We start from the raw sequence: 25444 nt of genomic DNA, 5'->3' as shown, positions 1-25444 counted from the left end.
CTTTATTTAATGTCTCCTTGTGTAAAGCGCTTTAATACCTCGGGATAGAGTTCCTGCTATCTAAAAATAGCATCAAAAACAAAAGTCAAAGCCTTCCATGAAGCAGGGCATATGGCATCTGCATTATTTACTGTGCTGGGTGGGAGGCCAGCACGGCAATGGGAGATAAGAACAACACAGAGGGAAGAAGCAGATGGTCGGACGGAGATAGAGTGGATGGCACAGCCAGCTGCAAAACATGCTCTCTGTAGAGTAGCTCAACAAAAAGGAAAAATACCTCCGAAAATCGTGACAGCGCACGGATACAAGTACTTGGCCCAAGCTCTAGGGCAGGGTTCTCTTGTATATTCCCATTTAGATAAATGTATTTATCTTAAAAATCTGGCATGAATCCGGCCCTCCATGACAACCTTTGGAGAACCCGGCTCTAGGGGAAGGTAACATGCAATGGCAGAGCTGACCAACAGAAAGCAACTGAGAGTGGCTTTGAAACCCACCAATGGTAAGTAATGGGCAGTACTCAAGCCCACTAATAGTAAACAACGTGTCTCGAAGAGGTAGTTCATGCTTGGTCTAGGCAAGACCTAAAAAAGAGAGGTAGCAAATGACAATGGAATAAGAAAAACTGCACCATGGCATATTAGCAATTCAAATGACTGAAATTAAGAACTCAAATGATCTGTCAATGAAGTGTAGCGTTTTACTGTACTAAAACAATAAATTGCTGTTTTGAAGTGATTCATTTTTCCTTTTAAATAAAATGTGTGCCAGCACATTTTGAGTCACTTACAAACCTACACAAAAGGAAGATAAAAGCAAAGGTTTTGTTTCCGCCATTCTCTACCAACACAAACCCAAGCAGTAATTCAAATATTCTCAGTCCTCCTTCCATTCTTCAAATGCCCAGTCAGGCATTGGGGAGGTATAATCAAAATGTGCTCCCTTGTAGCGCAGTGCATGTAGGTACATCACCAAGTCTTTGGGTGTTGGGTCAGGTCTTGTTAGCTTGCATTCTCCACATAAAGAATCCTTCATATCGGTCACACCATGTTGTCCATTTAAATTACCAACATTGCTAGCAGTTTTGCATGCATCATTTTGACTGCACAAGTTCAGGGATAAAGCAGGGTTCACTGATACTTCTTTAATTTGACCATCTTCACTGTCCACAGTCAAAATAGTCTTTAAACTGGTGAGGTGATCTGTGGATTGTATTTGAGTCTCAGATTGTTTGTCATCAAGTATAATCTTCAGCTCGTCCTCTGGCAGATCCAAGATGTCCAGACTCTGTTTGGATCGATGCTCCTCAACTAAGGCCTTAAGAAGCTCATCATTTGTTTTATTAATTTTACCGCCTTTACCCTTGTTGGGACCCCAAGCATCAGTGTTGTAAATCGGATCATTTACGATTGCATGACCCAAGAACTGCAAATGAACCCGTATCTGATGAGTGCGGCCAGTATGCGGAAAGCATTTCACAACACTGGATTTTCCGTTGTAGCTGAGCTTTTGAAATACTGTTTTACAAGACTTGCCTTTAGGGTCGACTCTGCATACCCCCACCTTGTAGGACACAACCAGAATAGGCTCCTCACAAACTATCTCTCCATCTGGAAATTCCCCACATACACGGCAAACGTACTCCTTTTCCAGCTGCGACAGGGGGAGAAAAAAAAAAAAAAGAGACACATTTAGGTTACTTTTTAGGAGTGAACAACAAGATGAAATGTGTGTGAATGATCACTGACATTTTCTAAACATCTGGCATAAAAACAAAAAGTGAATGGGTATTTTCTCAGTAAACAACTGCTACATTACATGCAGAAGACAAGGAGTGTATGATTTTCAAAGGTGCTAATCTAGCAGGCTATAATAAAGGTAATTTATTAAGGCTCAGCATGCTTTCCAGGTAGAGTTTTAATGAAATGTATGGAAGTAATTTTGTAGTCTCGAAATGGATCAGGTTCCCTGCAGTCTTTATTGCCTTGCACTCACAGATGCTGTAACTTTGAAATGATTGTCTGTTAAAGATATCGTAGCCAAATGTTTGCAGCAATAGTATTCATCATTATGTACTCTCGGACTGTCTTGAAAACATTTGAGCCATCTAAGGACTCCCTAATTTCCAATGTGGCCAGTAACAAGAGCAATCATCCCATCACAGTTACAATATCAGGGGAAAACACCACAACGTCTGGAGTATGTCACACGGACACTAGACTTTCAAAACCCAACATTTGAAATCAAATCCACAAATTGAGATAAACAAGTGAGAATCTTCCCAGAAACCAGACTTACACAAGTTATTCCCTATAAACTTGTAATGAGAACCCGACCCTACTTTAATTTACTAATGGCCACTACGTTAACAGTTCTGGGCGTAATAGTAGGCCAAATTCCAACCAACTCTTAATTTGTCCCCTAGCACACTGACATGAAACTGCTTGCAGACTTTTCCTTTCTGAATACAAGACTGGTCGTCAATATATGTGGCCCTTCACGCACCACCCCTTTCCACGCATCCACTTTACATCCAGCTCCTCATTGTTTTCCAGACCTCGCTTTAAGCCAAGTTCATGGACGTGGATGTTTATAACAAGCAATAACAGAAGCAGGATCGCATAGGCAACATTTCCCTAACTCATCTGACACCATTTTCATTAATTAGGAAATGATAAGTAATAGGAAATAGTTGAAAGATGAGGAGCAATGATAAAATGATAAATGCAAAGCTTCAAAAAACTACTCGCAAAGATCACCAAATTGATAATGATTTACATGTTTGGTGCCTGTTCCCTGAAACGGATATAGAAGTGACGTGCAGTGTTGCGCCATACCCTATTACCTATGGGTTTAGTTGTTTCCCTACGTTACCCTCTCACACTCAGGTGATCTTGCCAATTATTACCCAAGTACTGAATGGACTCAGGCTAAAAACCGAGTTGAAACAAAGTTGGCCTGTATTCTCACACAAAAGCAATGGTTGGGTAAGGGGAGCCTCTCTATAGAAAGGAAAGCTCCACCTAGCCATGGAGCTGGAATCTAAAGTCAGACTGTACACTAACATGCAAAAAATGGCTTGGTGAATGGTGCCACCTCTATAGTAAGGAAAGTCCCATCGATCTGGAGTAAAATACCTTTCTTAATTTTAAGAGAATCAAACCTACGTACACAACCCCTGTCTTGCCATTTCACAAGTTGATAGAAAATAGCACGAAGGTGAATCTGGTGCTGGGCAAACTTTGGATAACAACTAATGATCTCTACTTTCCTGCAATGTTTATTGCCCAAACTCTAGGTGTCCTCCTAAATGTAATGCTTTTATATATATATATATGTTTTTTTAAAGTTTCTCCTTCTTGTAAGACACTGAACATGTTTGCGAGTTAATTATTATGTACTTTTTAAAACCCCTTTGCTTAAAATTGCCATTTCTACTTGTTTTATGTTAACAGTAATCTCGCTTTAGCAAAATTAAGTTATTTTACAGGATTTTACTTTATATGCAAATGTAACTTTATTGTCCAAGGACATTATTAGTAAAAACAAGAACAAAAAATAGTAAAAAGTAGGAGTATTCCTTAGTAAAATGGTACATTCCGTATATGCAAGGAATGTGGAGTGAAGCTCAGCAGGTCTATAATAAACAAGAAATACACACCTAGGAATAAAAGGAATACGTTTTGAGTAAACAAGTAATAGAAGGTCTTTAAATTATTCAGGTGAGGGTGGTACATTATTTCACAGATGCAGATGTCTGCAATACAAAGATGTGGGCCACTCAAACATCACGTGATACCTGAAAACCTGTCGGCATTGGATCCAAAGCCTTTGCTTTAGGAAAGTCTCCATTTCTGAATATGGTCAGGAAGAACACCAGTTTAATACCCAACTGTCTGCTTGTACCCAACCCATTAATACTGGGCAACTACCTGCTGTAATGAAACCTAATATTAAGAGATAATTTTTCTTATGAGGGTCTGCACTGCCTGCGTGAAAATGTTAACTATGCTGGAGAAATCTGCTTTATTACGTGAAATGTATAAAATTGCATATTATGCAATTTAAAAAAAAAATGTGTGTACAAGACTGGTTCACACAGAAAATAGCTTACATAAACACATTTTCTACTCAAACTACTCTCCTGTCTGTATCGTGCTCAACTGTGGGCGTGCTCACAAAAAAAACTGATAAAAGGTCGTATGCGTTACTGGCAAGCCACATTGTTATGAACAAATAAAGCAAATTTGCACACTCCTAAACTCTGCACTACAGCACAAAAACTGCAAAAATGTTCTGGAAAAAATTCATGTGACAGGCAGACAGCCCTTACTCTCCCTGGTTGACAAACCACAGGACAATAACGTTATTAAATGTAATTATGTTATTATAAGGCCTATCACTCATCTTTTTATTTAAGCCTTACCAAGTACAGCCTTATCACCAACTCACCTGCCGCTCACGGACTTGCTCATCAATCCTCTTCGACACGGCTCCGGTTTTGGCAAACATAAGCACTCCAGAGGTCATGCGGTCTAACCGATGAATGGTATGCAGTTCCTTTAGGTTATGTTCCCTGCCCAAGATGAAGATGACCGTATTGTGCCGAAATCTTCCACATGGGTGCACCGGTAAAGACGAAGGTTTGTCCACAATCACCATTTCATCAGTTTCTTCTAGGATGTTAATAGGCTGTGCTGTAACAGGAGGCTCATGGCGGTGAACCGTATTGCGAAGAAAGTCATTATTCTGCAACAAAGGTTCAAAAGAGAAAATGTGGATGTTATTAGTTTCCACCTGAAAATGCAAAGTTGTAATTTTTATTATCTAAATGTGTAAAAAATAAAACTTCTGGCCACTGTGGATCTATTGAGGAGGCTGAAGAGGCAGAGTAGTATTCTACGATGATAAAACGAATTCCGTTGCAACGCATGCCTTTACCACGCATGCGTTACAACGGAATTCGTTTAGCACGCATAAACCTTTCACCGACTATTTGCGTGGTGACGTCATACGTCGTGAAGAGAAAACGGCATTTTTTTACCGATTTATCTTAATCGACTCTGATGCCGACGTGACTTAAGGTGAGTTGTTTTATTGGGGGGGGAGACCCCCCCCAAGCCCCCCCCCCTTTTTTTTTTACTTTTACCACATATGCCTTTACTACAAACATCGTAGTAAAGGCATGCGTGGTAAAGGCACTAGTTGTAACCACGCATGCGTTGTACTGCATGCGTGGTTAAAGATTTCGGGGAAACGGCTTCGTTGTAAAAGCCGTTTCCCACAGAGATCATCCTTCACTTCTAGCAAATAGGTTCCCATCTGAGGCATCAGGAAGAAATCAGAATGCCAGTCGTTGGTCTAGGTCTCTAAGAACTGCTGTTTTGAGGGGTGCGCCTCAAGAGTCTTTCAGGGAGGTGTGGGCAGAACCAATCCTAAATCAAGAGCTGACTGTGGAATAGGAAGCAGCGACTGTTTTTAGCGAGGGGGACATGGAGAAGGAAGAAACTAATTGGCTGGGTGATGAGAGCATATAGAGAACTCCGACTTTGAAGATATTATGTAAACTACAATTTAAATGAATGCCTGTGCTGGTGTAGGATAAACACTTCCTGGGGTGTGGGACGGGTGTGTAAGCATCCTAAAGCACGGGAGTAATTGTTCAAATGTATCTTACATGTGTTGTATCAATGACGTGGACTAGCTGAGAAAAACCTAACAAATGGGAGTATAAGCACAGAGCAACGATGAGGACATAATCAATATAGTGGATATAGCAAGGCATGCATTAGGGACCATAGGATCGCATCAGTACCCATTGTTTTGATAAAATAGCATTATCAGATAACTGTTGAGAAACAAGCAATTCTATTTTGGCTATGACGACTCCTTTTCAGTGAAGGCTGATGTTACGTTGTACCCCAGACTCGGTCGGCAACCATAATCACAAACACTACGGAAGAAAAAGACTGTTCTGTAAACACAAGACAAAGATAGGCACTTCTGCCCGGAAATGTTCTTTACTCACTGAAATGTACTCGTGTCTTGCTTAGGGCAGCAATACCCAATGTTTGCACTAGCACAGCATCAAGTAGTTTATAGACCAATATGCCAAAGAACATAATATAATGTTAAACAGCATGCTTATATAATGCAATAGAGGAAGGTAAAAAGGGTAAGAAATCCCAAAAGAAATTATGCATGGATACATGAAAGCTGCAATGGAAAACGTAAAGTGCATGCTTGCTAACTTAGGACCCAGTTCATGTCAAACAACTTCAGGACACCACTGATGTACATGCAGCACACTGCAAGCATTGCATGTTTTAGAGCTACAGCTCTAACACTGACCTATTGGAGGGGAGGGGGGTGTAATTATCCTGTTGCCTTGGTGTCTTTTAGAAAAGGTTAAGGAAATGCAGATGAGGAACTATAGCAAGAGACAAAAGGAATAAAGAAGAGATGGTAAGAAAGTCAGGCTATGAAGGCCTGCAAGAGAGAAAGGGGAAGATGGGAGGAAAGAAGTGAGTGAAATGAATGTAATATATAATTCTGCAGAAGTTAATACTTAAAATGTTTCAGCTGTCAGTTGCAGGTGCTAATGAGACCTATACAGTACCATAGCATAACGTGTACGGATACCCTGCACCACTGACATTCAAAATGTCATTGGTGAAGCACAGGAGTTATTTTGAGATTCATAATTTCACATGCATGGAATAACGGCATCACCCTCTGCCTACTGTTCGTAATTCAGGCGAAGCAAGCTCGTTGTTTTGGTTTCATCAATGCGTGTTTAAATGTGAAAAAATAATTCTTCTTTTAATATGGGTCCCTCTTGGATTATTCTAGCAAGATTGCATTTATCCTTTTACCCCGTCAACCCACCTCCCTTCTCACAGCCTTTTGGTAGGTGACCGTATTTATTTATTTATTTTTAAGAATACTGTCCTGGGGAGCAGTGTTTTTTCCTCTCTGAATCTACCTTCTGATATCCCACTATTATTATCACCCTCTCTTATTCTGTCTCCTTCCTTCTGTTTTTATCGGGGGCGCACCGTTCCCAAGCCCTATTCTCTTTTTATCAGATTATTTGCCTATTTCCTATGCACAACATCTTTTCCTCTTGCCTTTTGTGAGGTCCCTTATTCACAACCTCATTCTTCCGCTTATCCCTTTCTCTGCCCTGACTCTCTCTAAAGGTCTCTTTACCCTTTTTGTGTGCTATAATATAAAAGCAAGGTATCCCAACAAGAATTCTATATAAACGCTACAATGGCGTTATACCGTTTTTTAGTTCACTCATATTTGTAAATTTTCTTTTGCATTTTTTTTAATTGGTTTTCAACCAAATATTTTCTACTAATTTGCTTTTCTGCTAAATAGGTTTTATATACCTACTATGAATGAAAGAAAGAAAGGATAAGTGAAAGAAGGACGAGCACACACAAAAAAAGGAAACAGTAAAAAATAGGCGATTAGGACTAAATTGCCTATTTTAGGTCTCGCCTGGCGAAAGCAGGGCATGTGCTGTCCTTGCCATGGACTTTTTTCAAAAAAGGGGAGTGTGGCCCATTCGGACGAAGTGGGGTAAGGGCCCAAATACTTTATAAAAAGAACAAAGGAACCCACACTTCATTGCATTTCATACCATTTTGATTCTGGATGAAGAACGATAAACAAAGCTTAATATGTTTATCTTGGCGATTAGTTGCGCCGTTTTATTCATCAATTTTGTTGGCAGTAAATATCACTGTAGTCAAGAGAAGTATCAATATCTTGAACGTACTAACCATGGACGTACAACATGAAATACAAATAAAAAATAGCGTGATTGTACAATAATTTGGTGTGACATACGTAGAATTTAAGCAAACATATAACCAAAAAATGATATACAAAGAACATATAATTTCATTTCAAACGAAAAGGGAATTCAAATGAAAAGCAAATTTTTCGATATATTTTTTGCGTGACTTTATCATACAATATGTAGCAATATTTGAAAAAAATTAAGCCTTTCAATCAGTCTTCAAAAAAAGGGGGAAGAACAAAACGACCTCTCGGTAGAAATGTTCGCAGGCTTAATGTTCCTGAAAGTTTTTTGCTATTTCTCAGAAAATTAGGACTTAATCCTGTCCGCCTACGCGTTTCGAGTTTGGGAGATTTCTTCTCAAACTCTCATCAGGGCCAATTGTATTCCTTTCCCCGTTTGTGAAACCTATTGGTAAAAACACAAAAATTGTGGATACTTTTATAGGTTGCTCCCATCGACCTGCTCAAACCTTCTCCTATGTACAAAATTTAAAATTAACACGTACCTCTGGGGATTTGAGGTAATTCGGTTCATCCATAACACTCTTGTGCATCTGTGGGGTCTGCGCGTTATTCTAAAAAAGTAGGGATTTTTATGAAGCGCCAATTATATACATAAGTTGTGAAGCGCCAATTATAAACATTAGTTATAAATTGACGGTAGAAAGGGCATTGTGCTCGTACCTGAATTTGGGGTGCCAGCGGGACCAAATTCTGCTGCAATTTTCAATAATGTGGTTTTTCTTATTTCACATGGTGCACTGTAAACGGAATATGTACATTGCTTGCTTAATAGTGAGTTATTTATATATGCTCGAAAGTGCTATGATGCACAACCGGGTAATGACTTACTAAATGTCTTCAGGGCCGTCAGGTTTCAAAGATCCATTACTTCTTAGCCTGCCGGTTTTATGTCTTTATCCCTTCTGGCTTTTGTTCGAGTGCCGCTGTTCTGTTTAAGGAAAAGCGGACATTGGTAAGAAGCCAAGCTTTAGTTTTCATGTGAATGCGTGCGCGCTAGGACTTTTAGCAGTAAAAGCGGCCGCACAGCCTGGGCTGTTTCCATTAAACACCGCAGTGTTTTCTATTCTGATTCTCAGTTAGGAAAATAATGCAGCAGCCGTGAAGGACAGCTTTGCTGCCGGCCCGCGTGGTTTGCCATACCTGTCAGTTCTGCACCGATTTTCACTTCCTCATTCCAACACACACCGTGGATGGGGATCAGTTCACTCGGCATTACATGGAGGGTGACTCCTTCTGGGTTGGCCTATCAGGGGTGGGATATTTTACTTTGCCCTAGCTTTGCATTATGGGACCTGGAGTCCATCAGATTAGAATGCAGTTTAGAGGCTTGAACCCAATGTTGCACTTTGGGGTTCGTGGTCCAGTAGATTTGGGTACAGATTTACAACCTAGACAGCTCACTCATGGAATTGAGGCCGGTATTGATGGTATCAAACCGCAGTATTAAATAGGCCTCTTTACGCAACAGCGCCTTTTCTATATTAGGCGATCTGTGCTGTGGATCTATTCCAGCCAGAACAGTCCATGTGAAGTCAGTTTCTTTGTGGTTTGCAGTCGTGAAATGTTCCACCATTGGGGCATTTTGCACTTTTTTCTTCAGTCGCGAGCGATGTTGGGTTATCCGGACATTTACCATGGACAGCACCTTTTGTTATCGATTCAGCCAAAGATGAATGCACACGCGTCCAGATGGACAAAGATGGTATCCGCAAAGCAAAACATGCATGCGTAGGTACAAAAAAATGCATGTGTATGTGGACAGCCCGGCGCCATCTTGGTGCACATGCGTGCGCATTTTTTGTCCATATGCTTGCATGGCGGCGTGCTTTCGCTTTCCCAGGCAGTGCTGAGGAAGATGGCGCGAGGCTTCCCACGATCATTGCTTGTTTGGCTAGCATTGACCCCTAATTTACGGTTTCACAGAGTTTGGTTTAACAATTTCAGCACTTCATATGTGACATCTTAGCCAGAACTGGTACTTCCGTCACAAACTTCACTATGATGCTCAGTGTTCAGAATAGAGAATCAAAATACAAGAATGGAATGTGATATGCCCAAAAGCCATAACTGACAGGGTCACACAACATGGACACATTTGGCAGTGCTACCATTAATGGCTCTGTACCTACACTCCTCTCTTTGCAGGGACCACACCTCCCTCTGCACACATGCAGACATTTAGGAAACTTTAGACTTTACGACCGGAGGGATATATCTATCGCCCGTTGCCGTGCGTTATTGCCGAGTTGAAAACTTTAGGAAAGAAAGAAAAGTTAACAATACTCCTCACCACTGACTTTCAGGTGCTGTCCCTGCCCCTCAATCCAAATGCCACCTCCCTTAACTGCCGACGTCCCCGTACTTTATCCTGCTCTCATTTGCAAACCGACCATGCTTTAATCAACTTTCCCACAAACTCACCTTCCTCAGCTCGCAGGTACGGTCCCTCATGTTGCAGCTACCCCAAGTCAAGCGGATCCGGAGCTAACAGTGCCAGCCCTTCCCATGGGAAGCAAATCCGCTCGAGTGAAACACGCAGGCGCATCGAAGGCAATGACTGCATTTTTCATGGCGTCTATCTTCAAATGGTATTATTTTCAGCGCGACCAACGTTTTCATAAGTACAAAAGCCCAACCGACCGACATAAAAAAGAGACAAGCACGTCGGGTTTTGCCCATCCTCGCGTGTGCGCACGGGTGTCATCATAGGCATGCGTACTATGTAATTTGTCACAAAATAGGTTTTATAAGCTCCCCCTGCCGTTTAGTGCGCATGCGTAGTGTACAATTCGTTATTGCAGATGTAGTTTGAAGCTCCCTGTGGCCGAAGTTCCAGTCGCATTCTTCCCTGAATACTTACCTCAAATGATCCATGCTAGTCTGGCAATGGAGCACTAAACAGACCCTCCAGCACTTCGCGATTTGCAAAAACAATTGCGAAATACGCACTTTTGTAACAAGCATTAAAAATGCAATAGGTCTCGCCTTTTATTAAGTTAAAGCCATTTGCTTTGCTATACAATACCATTAGCAAAGGAAATGGCGTTAACTTAATCAAAGGCGAGACCTATTGCATTTTCAATGCTTGTTTTAATCTTGATTATAATTCTAGCTTCTTGGCCACCCTATGCTCTCACACTGGCTCAATGAAAAAATGTTTTGCACATGCAATTGGACCACGGTGCCAAGAGAGAAAATTCAATGTTCTAAACGCAGAGAATGGGGATATAAAAACTTTATATAGCACAGTAAAGTAGATTGTTCCCAGTTCTAACTGTAGGGTAGGAGCTGGCAAGGAGTTCTAGTGTTGGTGGTGATGTGAAATGTGGTGATCACCCACAAACCTTTAGTTCTGTAGACATTCAGAAATAGTTGGTAGGTATCTTGGCCAAGAAACATACACATTTATTCAGTAAAAAGCAGAAATAAATGTCTTTCTATGAAGGAAAACGTAACAGCATACCTCTACAATATACAGGATGTACTGTTGGGTAAAGGTAGTGGAGTTTTCTCAGAAAATATTTTTTTTCCATGTGGAGAAAGGTAAAATAATGAATTAACAAGCACTGGCAGAGCCAGTAGGTCTGGCTTGCATTTTGAGTCCTCACTAAAACAAAGTCTGCTGCAGTGAGAAAAAAAATAATTTACAATGCAATAGGCCTCGTAATTACAGGATTTTTAGCTATTGGCAATGCCTTTATAACAATAAAAGACATTATCATTTACAATACCAATGGGTCAAACTTTGGCAAAAGCAAGACCTATCCTATTGTAGAGTGTGGTGTCCGAGAAGCGGGCACCTCGCTCACCAAGAAAGTAAAATAAAAGATTTAAAAAACAGATCGCTGTGTCCCCAAAGTGGGCACCACACTCAACATTATAGCTGACTTTTTTTTCTTTTTCTGAGTGTGGTGTCCCTAAAGCAGGCGCCATGCTTAGCATGCAAGTTTATTGAAAAAATTAAAAGTGAAAGAACGTGTGGTGCTTCTGAAGCGGATGCCGCGTTATTCTAAAAAATAATTTTTAAAAAGCGTTGCCATTGTGCCTCGAGTGCTGTGTGGCTAGGGGGCAGCCTCTTTTAAAGTTAAAGCGGCATAGCGGTCTATACGAAACACAGCCGCCATTGTCCTGTGTGGGCGCGCTGCAAATACAACAAGCATTTGCAATGCAATAGGTCTCGCATTTACGCGAGTTTGAGCTATTGTCATTGTAAATGGCAATGCCTTTTATTTATGTTTTGTTTGTTTTGTTAAAACAAATAAAGGGCATTGTCATTTACAATGCTAATAGCTTAAACTCTCACAAAAGCGAGACCTATTGCATTGCAAATGCTTGTTTGCTTGTAGGAGGTGCATCGAGCTTAGCTCTTTCATTGTACGAAATCTATTCTTGAAAGCGACTAAAAGCCATATTTACTGTGTAGTATACAAATAATAATAATAATAAAACAAAAAATATAAATCACATTTTATAGGAGTTGGCAAGGTGTTAAGTTTCTGTCCAAAGTAAATAAAGGGATGTGCTGGTTAAATAGGCAGACAGCATTTTCCAGGCACGGCCGGGAACGCAGGGCTCGTGTCAGAAACTTAAGAAGGCAAAAGCCCCCTCGGGTCCCACGAGTGCAATCTGTCGGTGTCTTTGAAAACGTTGTTCAATGTCTTTTTGTAGTAATGCATGTTTGGGGGTAAAAAGTGCATTCACGGATGTCCAGCTGGGAAAGGCAGGTTTGTGGACGAAATTGTGCGTGTGTGATGTGTGAGGGTGTATTTGTAGTGTGTGTGTGTGTGTGTGTGTGTGTGTGTGTGTGTGTGAGAGAAGTGAGTGGAGAGCGTGCGCTTGTGAAGTCAGCGTGAATGTGTATGTTTCTGAGTGTCCGTGGAAAGACTTTAATTACCAAAACTGTACTGCACATACATGGTTTCACAAACTTGGAGCAGCAGACCGAGGAGTCACAAAGTGTGAAGCCACTGAGAGCGGAGTCTGACACTCAATATGTGATCGAAGTACACTTAAAAATAAAAAATTTAATGAAAAGCAGTGGACGGGTCAGGTAAATTCACAAAAACTGCACCCGTCCAAATGATAACAAACTAAAGGGCAGAAGGTGGAAGCAACATGCGCATTAGTAAATGCACTCGCCCAATGAGGAGAAACCGGGAACACATTAGCGCCGCCCGTGACCAAAGCAGCTGGTGTCTGCAATTTACAGCATGCAGTGATCTCCTTTTGTGGCGAAAGAGCTGCCTGGGCAAATAAGGACAAACTGGGACGTAAAAAATAAATAAATGAAAATAAGCAGGACAGATACATTAAATCAAACTAGAGTCCAGCAGCGTGGCGTACATAAAAAAAAAATCAAACTGGTGTCCAGCAGTGTGGCGTACATAAACAAGCTCTCGGCATTGCGTGGCGGGAGGGGGCGGGGGGAACGTCGAGGGCAGGCAGGATGACTCAGGGGAGGGGGCGGAGCAGGGCAGAGCGGCATGTGGGTGTGAAGAAGCCGGGCCTTTGAAGTGAAGCTAAGCTTCACTTCAAAGGTGTCGGAGGAATGCGGGCGGCTGTGCACGCGCTTTTAAGCTCAATGCACATGCGCATTGAGCTTAAAAGTCACGGGCACTGCAAGGAATCGCCACGATTCCTTGCAAGTTAGATAAAGAGTCGATGAGCCCCTATAGTCTCGCTTGCTCGATGCGCATGCGCATCGACAGGCGAGACCTAAAAAGCAGCCGCCACTGTCCCCATTAGTCAATAAACAAACTTACTTATAACGCAGACCATTTAACAAGCCAAGTAATAGGTCCAGTTGTTATGGGGGGTAACAAATGCAGATAAGGCCGTACCAAGGAGGGACTAACAAGCCTATTTACGAATCAGAAGCCAGTATTTATAAAGGACAATGACCCAAGTCAATAACAAATATGGGCGGAGAGTGAGCAGGGCTTCCAGTGCATACTACAATACAGCATGCCTTGCAGAGCGAGCAGTGCACGCCATCTCCTGTTGCTCTCTTGGCAGTTTACTTTACCTCCCTATGCTCCATGTTGCTCTCTTTTCCTGTTAGTTTGCTTTCCTCCCTGCTGCTTCCCACTCTAGTGCCTGTTTTTCTTCTGCTGCACCCATCCTCTGTGATTACATTCCCATAGCCCACCAAACACTCCACATTGCTGTCTCTTACCTAGGTTTCTACCTATAAGCTTGACTACCACAAAAGCAGAGGATATCTGGAAGTGCTTCAACAGGGAGCAAATGACCTGCACCACTTTTGGATCAAAGTCGCTGGGGTGACAAATACTACTCCACCTTAAAGGGGCACTGTGGCACCGAGAGCCACAGAATCTACAATCACAGCCTAGGTGATACAGTGGAGAACTTTGCTTTATTTCACTAAAGTGCTCAACTCACCTTTCTGCCAAAATTACACAAGCTGTGCTTGTGCCCTCCCAGAGACAGAACACAGCGAGTGCTGCAGAGGAGACAATAGGTCTCCTTTCCTCTCTGTTCAACAAGATTTAGATTTGGCTCCAAGGACTCCACAGTTTTACATCATCACATTTTTTTAGGTACTGCCTAAAAGACAGCTTTCAACTGTCTGTACACAAATGTCTATTGTGGAACGGTGCTTTAAGTGGGATGACAAAAGGTGGGGGGGAGGCTCTAAAAGAGGCGTGGCCGCCTGTGCAATTATGGGTGTGGCTTAAAACATGTGAACTACAGTCCTGTGCTTTACACAGCACGCTGCCTGGCCAGAATTTAAGTGCCTCTTTGTGAGTTTTCTGCTATTGTATCCAGCCTTATCACATAACAAACATGTTTAGAACATGCCAGACATATGGGCTTTTTGGGAGCTCGTAAGCAGTTTAATATAAGTAACAACAATGACTTTGTTGACCATAATTAGACATGGAAATTACAAATTGTACATATGTGACTATCACTATGTGTGCACTGGAGGTAGGTCATGGTTTGGATGAGTATGTAATCTGTACACTGTTATGGGTCACTGACTCACACTGCCTTTCGGCCTCGGCTCCAAAGCTCTCAATTTTTTCCCAGTATCAACACCCTTCCACAACCAGAACTGACCTAGACATCTAAATACAACTCAGGTCACATGTACCCTACAAACATTAGAAAATCATCTAGCTCACCCTTTTATAGCTCAGACCTCTTGGCTTTCCCAATACTTAGTGTAGTCAATTCCAATACAAATAGCATTAAAGCAAATAGACTTTAAATGTGTTCACAAATTCCAAGTCTTTACTTACGTAAAATGTGCAATGTATATACAGTAACATTGCTAAAACCACTGGCAAAGCCAATACGTCCCAAAACAAGATCTACTGGCTTTGCCAATGAGACTGCAGTCAAGCTCAATACCAACACAAGCACAATCCCAATTGTCATTTGGTGATTACATATGGTTTGTTATACATGACTATCAGAAAGCCATTAGCTTGATTACGGAGTTCAAAGTCTGGTTCTTTAAGTATTATGATGAAACAACACTGGAAAAAAAGTTGTTTTGCACTGTTACGTCACCAGGGAAAGTGTTCACCGGAGTCTTCAAAGATGTGAACAACTGGTAAAAAAAACCACAGCGAATGGTCTACTCTGCCTTCTCCTACCCCAAGACCCGCATTCCCAGCAGACTTGCACCCACTGAGAAAACAAAGCAGCACTAACTTGACGCTCAGAAAGACTATCTGAATGATACTGGCTCTCTACTCAGTGGAGAGCAGAAAGCATAGCTTCGAGTGGTGAGGTAACCTGCAAAGGGAGGTGTGGGAGGCTGGCAGGATCCTGTATAACATTAAACCACGGACGGGGGGCGTGGTCTAAAAAAAAAACCTTGGACAAATAAGGGAAGGGCTGTCCCTGTGGTATCACTGGGTTGCAGGACACTAGGTATTATTACTATTTGGGCATGAAGAGAACAAGCTCTTGGGTACAGGTTGGCGAACCACTTAAGGATCAAGCCAGAGACAAGCTTATATATGGCTTCTCTCTGCCACCCATGCTCCACCATCATGTACCAAGAATTGTATGTGAAGCCTGAAAACTTGAGCTCGCTGCTGCTTTCCCATTTGACTAAAGTGTGTGATCCTGGGCAAACATTTTCCTTCTTTAACATATATGACAGGACATCTGTATATCCTCATACATTGTTAAAGCCCCAGATACTCCAACATACTATATTGAGCTTACTGCCCATGCTAGAATCCATTAGGAGGGTACTATCCATGCAACTAATTCCACCTGCGCCTCGACTCTGAATGTTGATAGGTGCCAGTAGGAGGGGGTGGGGTTAAGGCAAAGAGTTTGAAGTTTTACCACGTTTAAGGGCGGTAACGTACACAAAGTTCTTCACGGCACGAACACTAAATTGTAATACTGGCTAAAGGTTTGCTGGTGATCTGCACTTTGTGGAGAAGTGTGGCTCAATGGTTAGAGCGGCAGACCCTGATGCAGAGGTCTAGCCCGGGACCAGGGTTCAATTCCCCGCCTCGGCGGGTCTTGGGCTAAAAAATTCCACGGACCTGATAATTCTCGCCTCGGTGCCTATTTCAATCATGGAGTCCCACTCGGCAACTCTGGGCAATAGCTTGCTTAATCTCCACAACGGCCCCCACAACGCTATGGATGCCTGGCCTCCACCTTTGTACTTTAAAAATCATGTAGGACAGCACTTTCCAATATGTGTTTTCAGAGTGTGCGCTGTACAAAAATAATCTAATGTATTTAGATAAAACGCTTCTGCACGTTAAAGATTTTTATTTGATTTTACAGAGACTATCTATTTACAGGACTCGGCTCGTGCAGAGCTGAGCTCTTGGACCCAGCCAGAGAGAACCCTGTCTTGGCTCGCCCTCTTAGTTTGTTGGCTCATCCGCCTCTACCCGCCTCTTGGGTAACTAATGGGAAGAAGGACACCATGCCATTTTAGATATTTGGGCAGCTGGGGCTGAAAATAAAAAAAGAACCTTAACATAAAAGCAAATCTGACATTACCACAAATCACCTAAGAGCAGCGACCACTTACCTTAAGCACGATGTTGAGGTCCCGCACAGGTTCCTCGTTGAGCCGCAGCCGCCCTGCCTCCGCTGCCGCCAAATAGTACTCGATGGGCTCGGCTCTGAACTCGGAGCTGAAGACCTGCAGCAGGGTCTTGCCCACCCAGCGGCCCTTGCAGTAGGTCTCGAAGTCGAAGTAGTAGGGCCGCACCTTGCGCAGGCCGCCCTCCAGGTAGCACTGCGTCTCCTGGAAGTGCTGCTCACTGAAGCCCACCCCTGCGTGCCGCTTCTTCGGGGGCGGCACATAACGCTCCCGGGGGCCCGAGCTCGGCTGGCCGCGCTGCCGCTTGGACGGACGGGGCTCGGGCGTCTCGCTCTTCCTCTTCGTGGCCCCTACCTCGTCCATCACCCCGCGGAGGGCTCGGCAGGCACCGCTGAAGTGCAACACAGATCTACGGTCCGAGCCTGGGGACAGCGTGAACCAGATCCAGCGCATCGGCCCTCGGAGCATGTGCCTGACGGCGCCGTCGCTTGCTGATGACGTAGACAATAACAACAGGAAGGAAAGCGGCAATCATATTGAGCAGAGAAGCAGCGCCGGATGATATGTTGATTCGCACTACGGTAGTGAGTTATTAGAAGTCGCTGTTTTTCACGGGCAAAATGTGGCACCGCACTCCATGGCGAAGATTATAAGGACTTACATTTTTCTTACAGCATGCTTTTACAAACTTTTTGAAAGCTCTACTCTAACAGCTGTTAAACCATTGCCAGGGCTAGCTAGGCTGCCGACTTTGGATCTTGGGCACGAGGTTCGAGCCTCGGCCATGGGCTTCGTATCCTGAGATTCTGGGCAAATAACTTAATATCCCCGTGCCTACCGAAAAATAAATGTCTCCTTGTGTAACCTTCGAGTCTAGTTCGCGCTATATAAATCTGCAAAGAAAAAGTTCGAGTATAAAGCCTGGCTCCTGTTTGGAGGAATATATGATATTACCACGATTACAAGTTCCACGCATGGCATTACCACGCGAATTTTAGTACGCAAGTGGCTTTACCACGCTGGAATTTGCAACGAAGGATTATACCACGCATTTTAACGTCCTTTAAGCACAAACGATAAAGATTAATTTCTTACCTGACACCTTCCTGTCTTTCACCAGCAGCCCGTACTTCAATTCACCATCGAAACAAGCGTCAAAACACGTCTACCAAAACTAAAAAAGGACTGCTATTTTCACGTACACGGCACGTCTTTGGGGGAGGCACTTACCTTTTTCTTCGGTGGTACTGAAGTTCGTTTTTTTAATTTAAGTAATCCGCTCCTTTGTTTGTTTTTTGGGGGGGAGACCCCCCCAGCCCCCCTCCGAGCCCCCCCCCTGCACCCTCGTTGTAAAGACGTTTGCGTGGTAAGTGTCACGTGGTAAACGTTATTAGTGGTAATGCCTTCGTGGTAAATGATGTTTCCCGTTTGGAGCAGCTTTCACGTGGATTCTGCATAGCAGCCACGTTTTGAGTTTGCTTATGTGTGACATTTACATGCTATTATCGGTAACATTTAACTGCCTAATATATGACGCTTTATAACGAGGTAAGATAGCTCCCAAGAGCTTTTTTTCTTGCAAGTTTCTTTTATTCATAATTTTTCTTGTAACCAGACTTTCTCACAACCCAGAGACCGCAGTACAATCTGAGAACGCCTGTGACAATCGTATTCAGCAATATTTATTCCCCCTCACAGAACCAAAATGTTTTAACATTCTTGATGGCTGCAGAAGCGGCCCAAAATACTAATTTAAGCAGTGCCACTCATTAAGACCAAGAATATAATTCAATTGCGATAAGAATGTCAGAAATAATTATTGGGACAAAGGGTGAAGAATATACCTCAAAGCAAATCCACAGTGCTTCTCTTTGAGACATGATGAATTTTTACTGACTTTTTTCATTATTGCGTCAGAGGAGAGCAGCTGTTCCCTGAGCTACAGGGTTCACTTTTGCTGCTGATGTGGTACAGAGAGCGAGCAAAGTTGAACTTTTATCCATTTAGAAAATCTGGTAGCCTGTAAGTAGTATGTACACGGGGCCTGTCTGCTCCTTAGGTGTGAACACAATATAAGGGCAGCCAGCGGCATCAGTGACAGACAGTGGTTCTGTTGTCTCTGGGTAGGGAGGCCGGGAGCGAAGAAGTCCGATCAAAGAGATGCTCTCGCCTCACTGTGGTGCTAGTTACAACAAAAACAAAATTAGCCAGGATTCTGCTCTGTGCCCGCTCTGCTACCCGGTGGCTGTGAGATGCTACAGCTCCATCTTGCCAGAGTAAGCACAGGGAGGCTCAAGTGCTTGCCAGCAGAGGAAACAAGCTGCCACTTAGTTGGGCAGATGACAAACCACCTGCAAAGCTGGCTCTTTATATATCACAATGAGATATATCGTGCAAAGAGTCCATGGTTTCCCCTATGAGTGACAAAAAAGGCAATTCCTTTCTGTGTTATTTCTATTTCTATATGTGACCAACAGGCCTACACATTAAGATACCTGTTTTTTAATCAAATTTAATGTATTAATAAATAACTGAGAGTTTTTAACCAAACTTACTGGCGTACAGACACAATCATTAGTGTCACTACTGCATGTTTGAAGGTATCTTAATGTGTAGGCCTGTTGGTCACATATATAAATAGAAATAACACAGAAAGGAATTGCCTTTTTTGTCACTGTTTACACCCAGTCCTTTCTGGTTCTTTGGGTAGCTCTCGTTTTTTGAAGCTTCCCCTATGAGTGGACAGGAGCTTGCTCTAGCAATCTCAAATACTCTTCTAGGGGGTAGTGTGGTTGAGCAGCCTTAGGCCTATCAGAGAGCAGTAAAAGATATCTACAAATGCACACAATAGTCTATAAATGATAAACACAACTCAGTATGGAGAGCCACCTCAATTTATAAAAAATATCCAGTATCTTTATATATGTTTAGGCACCAGAATCATTTAGTTCAGGTAACTACGTTTTTCAATAGAATTACTTTTGTATTTAAAAAGTCAACACTAAGTGCAGTGTTCAGAAGCTGCATTATCCCATGGGAGGAAAAACAAGTGCAGCATTCAGATACAATACAGCGATTTATGGGACCAGTCTCTAGGAGTTAAGGTGAGTGGTGGGCAAGGTCCAAGGCAATACCAGCAGAACACCACCAGTGGCATAGGGCGGCTGTGTGCAGGGGTGCAAAACATCATTGGGTGCCCAGAGTATTCTATAGAGATTGGTCTCCAAGCGTAGAGAGGCTACAGGTTTCGACTTGGGGGCCAGTCAGTCTGCACCAACAGGGGACTTAGACCTAATGATGCGCGGGATGTAGGGATACCTTTGGTCCTCTTCTCCAGGGCCCAGAGGTGACGGGTGCAGAGGTGAACTTAGGTGTTTGGTTTTTCATACTGGGAGCAGTCGCAGTAGAGGGGGCCTGAATGCAGAGGCTGTAGGTGACGTTGGAGAATTAACTAGGGGCTAAACCACAGTGGACTCTGGAGCCCACCACACTGCTCCAGTTCATGCCTGCAGTCAGCTTGCTGTTGAGCAGATAGGGTGTCTGACAAGATAACTCCATCTATTGACCCTCTTTGGGACTATTGGAGAGGAGATCAGGGAGAGGCTTACTCTCTTCTTCCTGATCCTTATCAGTGACCATCAGCATGGTCAGGTCACATAAGCCTTGTGGAGCTGTATGCTGAGCTCTTTTCCCTTATGCCTGGTCAAACTAAGTAGTGTATCCATGATGTGGACACCTGTGACAGTCTGCCTGTCAAAAGTAAACTGTATAGACAGTCTGAAGTGAGGGTAAGCATCAGAGCCGAAGACAGCAAGACGCTGGAGTTAGGGGTAATTGAACAATGTGAAAGTCCCTGGGCCAGTTCAGTGGTCTTAGTCCCCAAACCTCACCTCCCAGGGTGGGACATAAGAATTGAAGTTTTATGTAGACTATAGGGAGCCTCAATGCTGTCACAAAGGGAGATGCACACCCTATCCCAAGGGCAGATTAACTAATTGACAGGCTAGGGGCAGCCACATTCCTCAGTAACGTTGATTTGAGTTGGGGATACTGGAAAATTGGTCTAACCCCGGGAGCAAAAGAAAAATGTGCATTCTCCACCCCAGGTGGGCAATTTTAGTTCACTGGTATGCTCTTTGGACTAAAGAATGCCCCTGCCACCTTCCAGAGGTTGTGAAAAAAGTCCTTGCTTGGTTGGAGTCTTTTAGTACATCTTATCTTGACAATATTGTGGTCAAAAGTTCCACCTGGAAAGATTACCTGATCCACCTTGGAAAGGTTCTGGAGGCTCTGCAGAGTGCAGGCCTCACTAGCAAGTGCCAGATAAAGCAGGGCTCTGTTTCATACTTGAGCCGCCTTGTGGGTGAAGGCCAATTTCAACCCTTACAACGCAAGATCCAGGTAATTGTGGACTGGGTAGCTTCAGCAATCTAGACTCAAGTCAGGACATTCCTTGGCTGGGTGCTACAGAAGGTTTGATAAGGGGTCTGGTACTAGTTTAGCGCCTCTCATAGTATTAACCTTCAAGAAAATGCCAAAGAAAGTGAACTAGACAGTAAGCTGTCAAAATGCTTGTCACTCTGAAGGTAGCACTGTGCTCAGCACCCATTCTAAAAGCTCCAGATTATGCCAAGCAGTTCATAGTGCAGACAGAGGCCTCTGAACATGGGATAGGACCGGCCCTATCTCAAACCAATGATGATGGCCATGACCAACCTGTTGCTTTCATTAGCATGAGGTTTCTCCCCAGAGAACAGCGTTGGAGTGCCATTGCAAGGGAAGCCTTTGCTATGGTTTGGTCCCTGAAGAAGGTGATGACATATCTGTTTGGTTCTCACTTCTTTTTTTCAAACTGACCACATGCATCTCAAATGGCTAATGCAAATGAAAGGTGAAACCCTCAAACTGTTGAGGTGGTCTGTTTTCCTACAGGGTATGGACTTTACAGTGGAACACAGACCTGGGACTGACCATGCCAATGCAGATGGCCTTTCCACTTCTTCCACTTAGAAGATGAAGACTCATTGAGAAAGGTTAGTCTCACTCTCCTTCGTTTGGGGGAGAGGGGGCTATGTAGAAAAGTGCAATTTTTTGACTTGGTCATACACACTTTTTGCCTGGTATTTTATGTGATTTTGACTGGAAGTCTAATGGATCCCTGCTAACCAGGTCCCAAGTGCCAGATCTCTTTCCCAAAACTGTAAAATGATTTCCCCCAATTGGCAATACCTTTAGCACTCTCAGTCCCTTGTAAATGGTACCCCTGGTACCTAGGGCTTGAGTTACTAAAGAAGGGTCTCTCAGAGCTGAAGCCCGAATTGTGCCACTCCAAGGGACCCCTCGCCAAACACATGCCAATGAACATACATTTCCTCTCTGAGCTCTATCTGAGAATACATTTCAATGCTGATTATAGTAAATTTGGAAAACCAATTGTTTCAAAATAGATACAGCCAAAAAACAATATTTATCACAGTCAGTAGATCTCAAAAGAGTATCTTGCTTCAGCAATCAGTCCTTTATGTTGTCCATGATATGAATTCTTCCAATTTATTCTTGTACAGACGATCCAACAATGTAGTCCTCCAATGTATTTTATTTATAATCAATTGACAACAGTTCAAAAAGTAAAGCCAATTTCATCCTCGTTGTGAAAAAGCAGCCAACACGTGTTTCGTCATGCACTAATCTGTGCCAATTGACTTCATCAGGGTTATGAACTATGATTCAAAAATTCCCAGTATTAGACTTCTGAAATAATGTAGCACTAACAGCTGTATCATTAAGTCCGTAATTTTATAATAACAAAGTTATTCAATGCTCTAAGGCATCATTAAATAATCCTCACCAGTCCTGAAATACCCCGTAGGTGGAAGTTCACGAGTACGTGACCATATCAGACGTGTCCGTCCCTCCAACAAAGTCTTTGCGTACAAACACATGCCAGACTGCTACTGCAGGCTTCGTGTTTTGGTGCAGACAAAAGTGAAAACACGACATGACACACAACCCTGTGTACCATGCCCCCTAACACTGCATGTAATATTTGTAAGTCACCCCTACAGCAGGCCTTACAGCCAGAAGACAGGGTGCTTAATATTACATGTGTGGGCATACCTGTATGAGCAGATATGCCCCTGTGCTAGTCCGTTCCATCACTGCCAATGCAAGTGAACTGAGAAGCCATTTTAAAATGTGCTGGACACTGAAAACTAGTTCTCCAGCTACATGATGGCTTCACTGAAGGTAGGGATGTTTGCAGTAGTGGCTGCTACAGAAACTAAGTGGTGGGAAAACATGGGGGAATATTCTATAATTAAAAAAAAGAACTTACCTAGCCCTGCTGTTGCTGGAGTCCAGCTTCCTTGTCAGGCGCACTGCGCAAAGCTCCAAGACTCCCCACCCAATCCGGCACTGCTCTCATGCGATACATAGCATGAGAGCAGCGACCGGATTGGTCTGAGCGGCCTAGCTTTCCGCTCAGATAGTGCCTGGGAGCCTGTGGTGTTTCTCCAACCCAGCTGTGCAATACAGCTAGGTTGCAGAAACCCAAGTGTGCATGTCTGTTTGCCGGCCTAACACGGCCTGCCAAACCGACATGCACACTGACCGTGTGCACCTCTCCTCCTCCCTGCTCAGCCTGCTATCATAAAAGACGATGGCCCTGTCCCACCCTAGACTCGGGCCACTCAACAGTGCCAGCGTAAAATTAAATGATAATAAATAGCTTTATTATCATTTTATTTCATGGCACTAACCAGTGGGGCAACTCTCCTCCGCTATAATGGAGGAGCTGCCCCTGGATGTTTGGTATCAACCATCTCATATTAATAAAACCACACTGATTCCAGTGAAAGTTTTATTAATAAATGCACCTAGAGGGCAAATCTACCAGCACCTGGTGTGTTGGCTGACTGCTTTCTGCCAACCTGCCACCAGAGATTAGTGTCTGCCTCCAAGGGTGAGAGTCTTTGCTCTCAGTAGGTCAGAAACAAAGAGGGTGGTAACACCCCCTCCCAAAGTATGGCATACTAATTAGCATTCCATGGCAGGGGAGCGTCAACGAAGCTACCGCCTTTGAAATGCGAGTCTGGGCCCTGCACAGGAGAGAACAGCAAGCCTCTTTGTACAGAGCCCGTTGGCACCTGGACAGGTGGGAAAATTAGCTAGTCAGGTAGGCGTGCCACCCCCAGGCTAGTATCACCCCAAAGGTGGCCTAATCTGAGACAGACATGAAGATTCACAACTGCCAAAACAGAAGACCTAGCAACTGACCTAGCGCCAACCGTGCCGGCCTGCCAGCTAACTTTGAAAATTGAACCAAAAGATGACTTGTCCTGCAGCTGCTGAGTCCTCAAAGCCCGAAGACGTACCAGCCCTTCATCCAGGGACCAAGACCTCCAGAGGAGTAGCGGACCTGCTTCCTTGCATCCAGAAAATACAAAAAGAACAATTGATGGACAGAATTCAGAACAATGTCATACATTCACTCCAGTACAGAGATCTGGGCCTAAATCCATTGTTTATTTGCTCACCATGCCAATCCAGTTTGGACACAGCCATATGCAAATCAGTGTTGACCCTGCGCCTAATGGGAACAGTCCGCCCAAACTGCCAGGCCAGGTCCTCCCTAGACTGGAAACAAGCATTCTAGGAACGGTTTTGGGCTTTCAGCCCTCATCAGCCAGGATAGCTTTACTCCAGTGGCATGGAAAGCACAGGACCCATGTCTGGGCATACCCGTCCCACTGGGGGTGACGAATGCAAAAAGAACAATTGATGGACAGAATGCAGAACAATGTCATACATTCATCCCAGTACAGAGATCTGGTCCTAAATCCATCGTTTTTTTGCTCACCATGCCATTCCAGTTTGGACCCAGCCATATGCAAATGAGTCGACCCTGTGCCCAATGGGAACAGTCCAGCCCGAACTGCTAGGGCAGGTCCTCCTTGGACTGGATACAAGCATCCTAGGACCGGTTTCGGGTTTTCAGCCTTCATCAGCCAGGATAGCTTGACTCCAGTGGCATGGAGAGCACGAGACCCACGTCTGGGCATACCCATCCCACTCGGGGTGACAAATGCAAAAAGAACAATTGATAGACAGAATGCAGAACAATGTCATACATTCACCCCAGTACAGAGATCTGGGCCTAAATCCATCATTTGTTTGCTCGCCATTCCAGTTTGGACCCAGCCATATGCAAATCAGTCGACCCCGCACCCAATGGGAACTGTCCAGCCCGAACTGCCAGGCCAGGTCCTCCTTGGATTGGAAACAAGCATCCTAGGACCGGTTTCGGGCTTTCAGCCCTCATCAGCTAGGATAGCTTGACTCCAGTGGCATGGAGAGCACGGGACCCACGTCTGGGCATACCTGTCCCACTCGGGGTGACAAATGCAATAGGAACAATTGATGGACAGAATGCAGAACAATGTCATACATTCACCCCAGTACAGAGATCTGGGCCTAAATCCATCGTTTTTTTGCTCACCATGCCATTCCAGTTTGGACCCAGCCATTTGCAAATCAGTCTTGACCCTGCAC

The 25444-nt window shown here is 43.7% G+C and overlaps 1 protein-coding gene and 1 long non-coding RNA gene across 2 annotated transcripts in view; one reads left to right on the top strand and one right to left on the bottom strand.

Moving 5' to 3' along the window:
* Positions 1 to 677: 677 nt before the first annotated feature.
* Positions 678 to 17400, bottom strand: RPUSD2 (RNA pseudouridine synthase domain containing 2). Its single transcript, XM_078659810.1, has 3 exons — positions 16880 to 17400; positions 4453 to 4749; positions 678 to 1653 (listed from the first exon to the last, which is right to left on the bottom strand). The coding sequence occupies exons 1-3, from the start codon at positions 17360 to 17362 to the stop codon at positions 877 to 879; spliced, it is 1557 nt and encodes a 518-aa protein (XP_078515936.1). The 5' UTR covers positions 17363 to 17400; the 3' UTR covers positions 678 to 876.
* Positions 5024 to 25444, top strand: part of LOC144781149 (uncharacterized) — a 137369-nt gene continuing 116948 nt past the window's right edge. The window contains exon 1 of the long non-coding RNA XR_013600892.1: positions 5024 to 5084. This is a non-coding gene — a long non-coding RNA (uncharacterized LOC144781149). The remainder of the gene's footprint in view (positions 5085 to 25444) is intronic.

The sequence above is a fragment of the Lissotriton helveticus genome, chromosome 9 (assembly GCF_964261635.1).
Source record: "Lissotriton helveticus chromosome 9, aLisHel1.1, whole genome shotgun sequence".
NCBI lineage: Eukaryota > Metazoa > Chordata > Amphibia > Caudata > Salamandridae > Lissotriton > Lissotriton helveticus.
The sequence above is the reverse complement of the archived record's forward strand: the minus strand, read 5'-3'. Positions and strand labels throughout refer to the sequence as shown.

What these genes read in the sequence shown, in the direction of transcription:
- RPUSD2 (XM_078659810.1), bottom strand. Translation starts at nt 17,362, where the DNA reads ATGCTCCGAGGGCCGATGCGCTGGATCTGGTTCACGCTGTCCCCAGGC. An exon ending in ACCTCAACATCGTGCTTAAG is followed by an intron (nt 4,750 to 16,879) that starts GTAAGTGGTCGC and finishes CCTTTGTTGCAG; the next exon opens with AATAATGACTTTCTTCGCAA. An exon ending in AGCAAGTCCGTGAGCGGCAG is followed by an intron (nt 1,654 to 4,452) that starts GTGAGTTGGTGA and finishes CCCCTGTCGCAG; the next exon opens with CTGGAAAAGGAGTACGTTTG.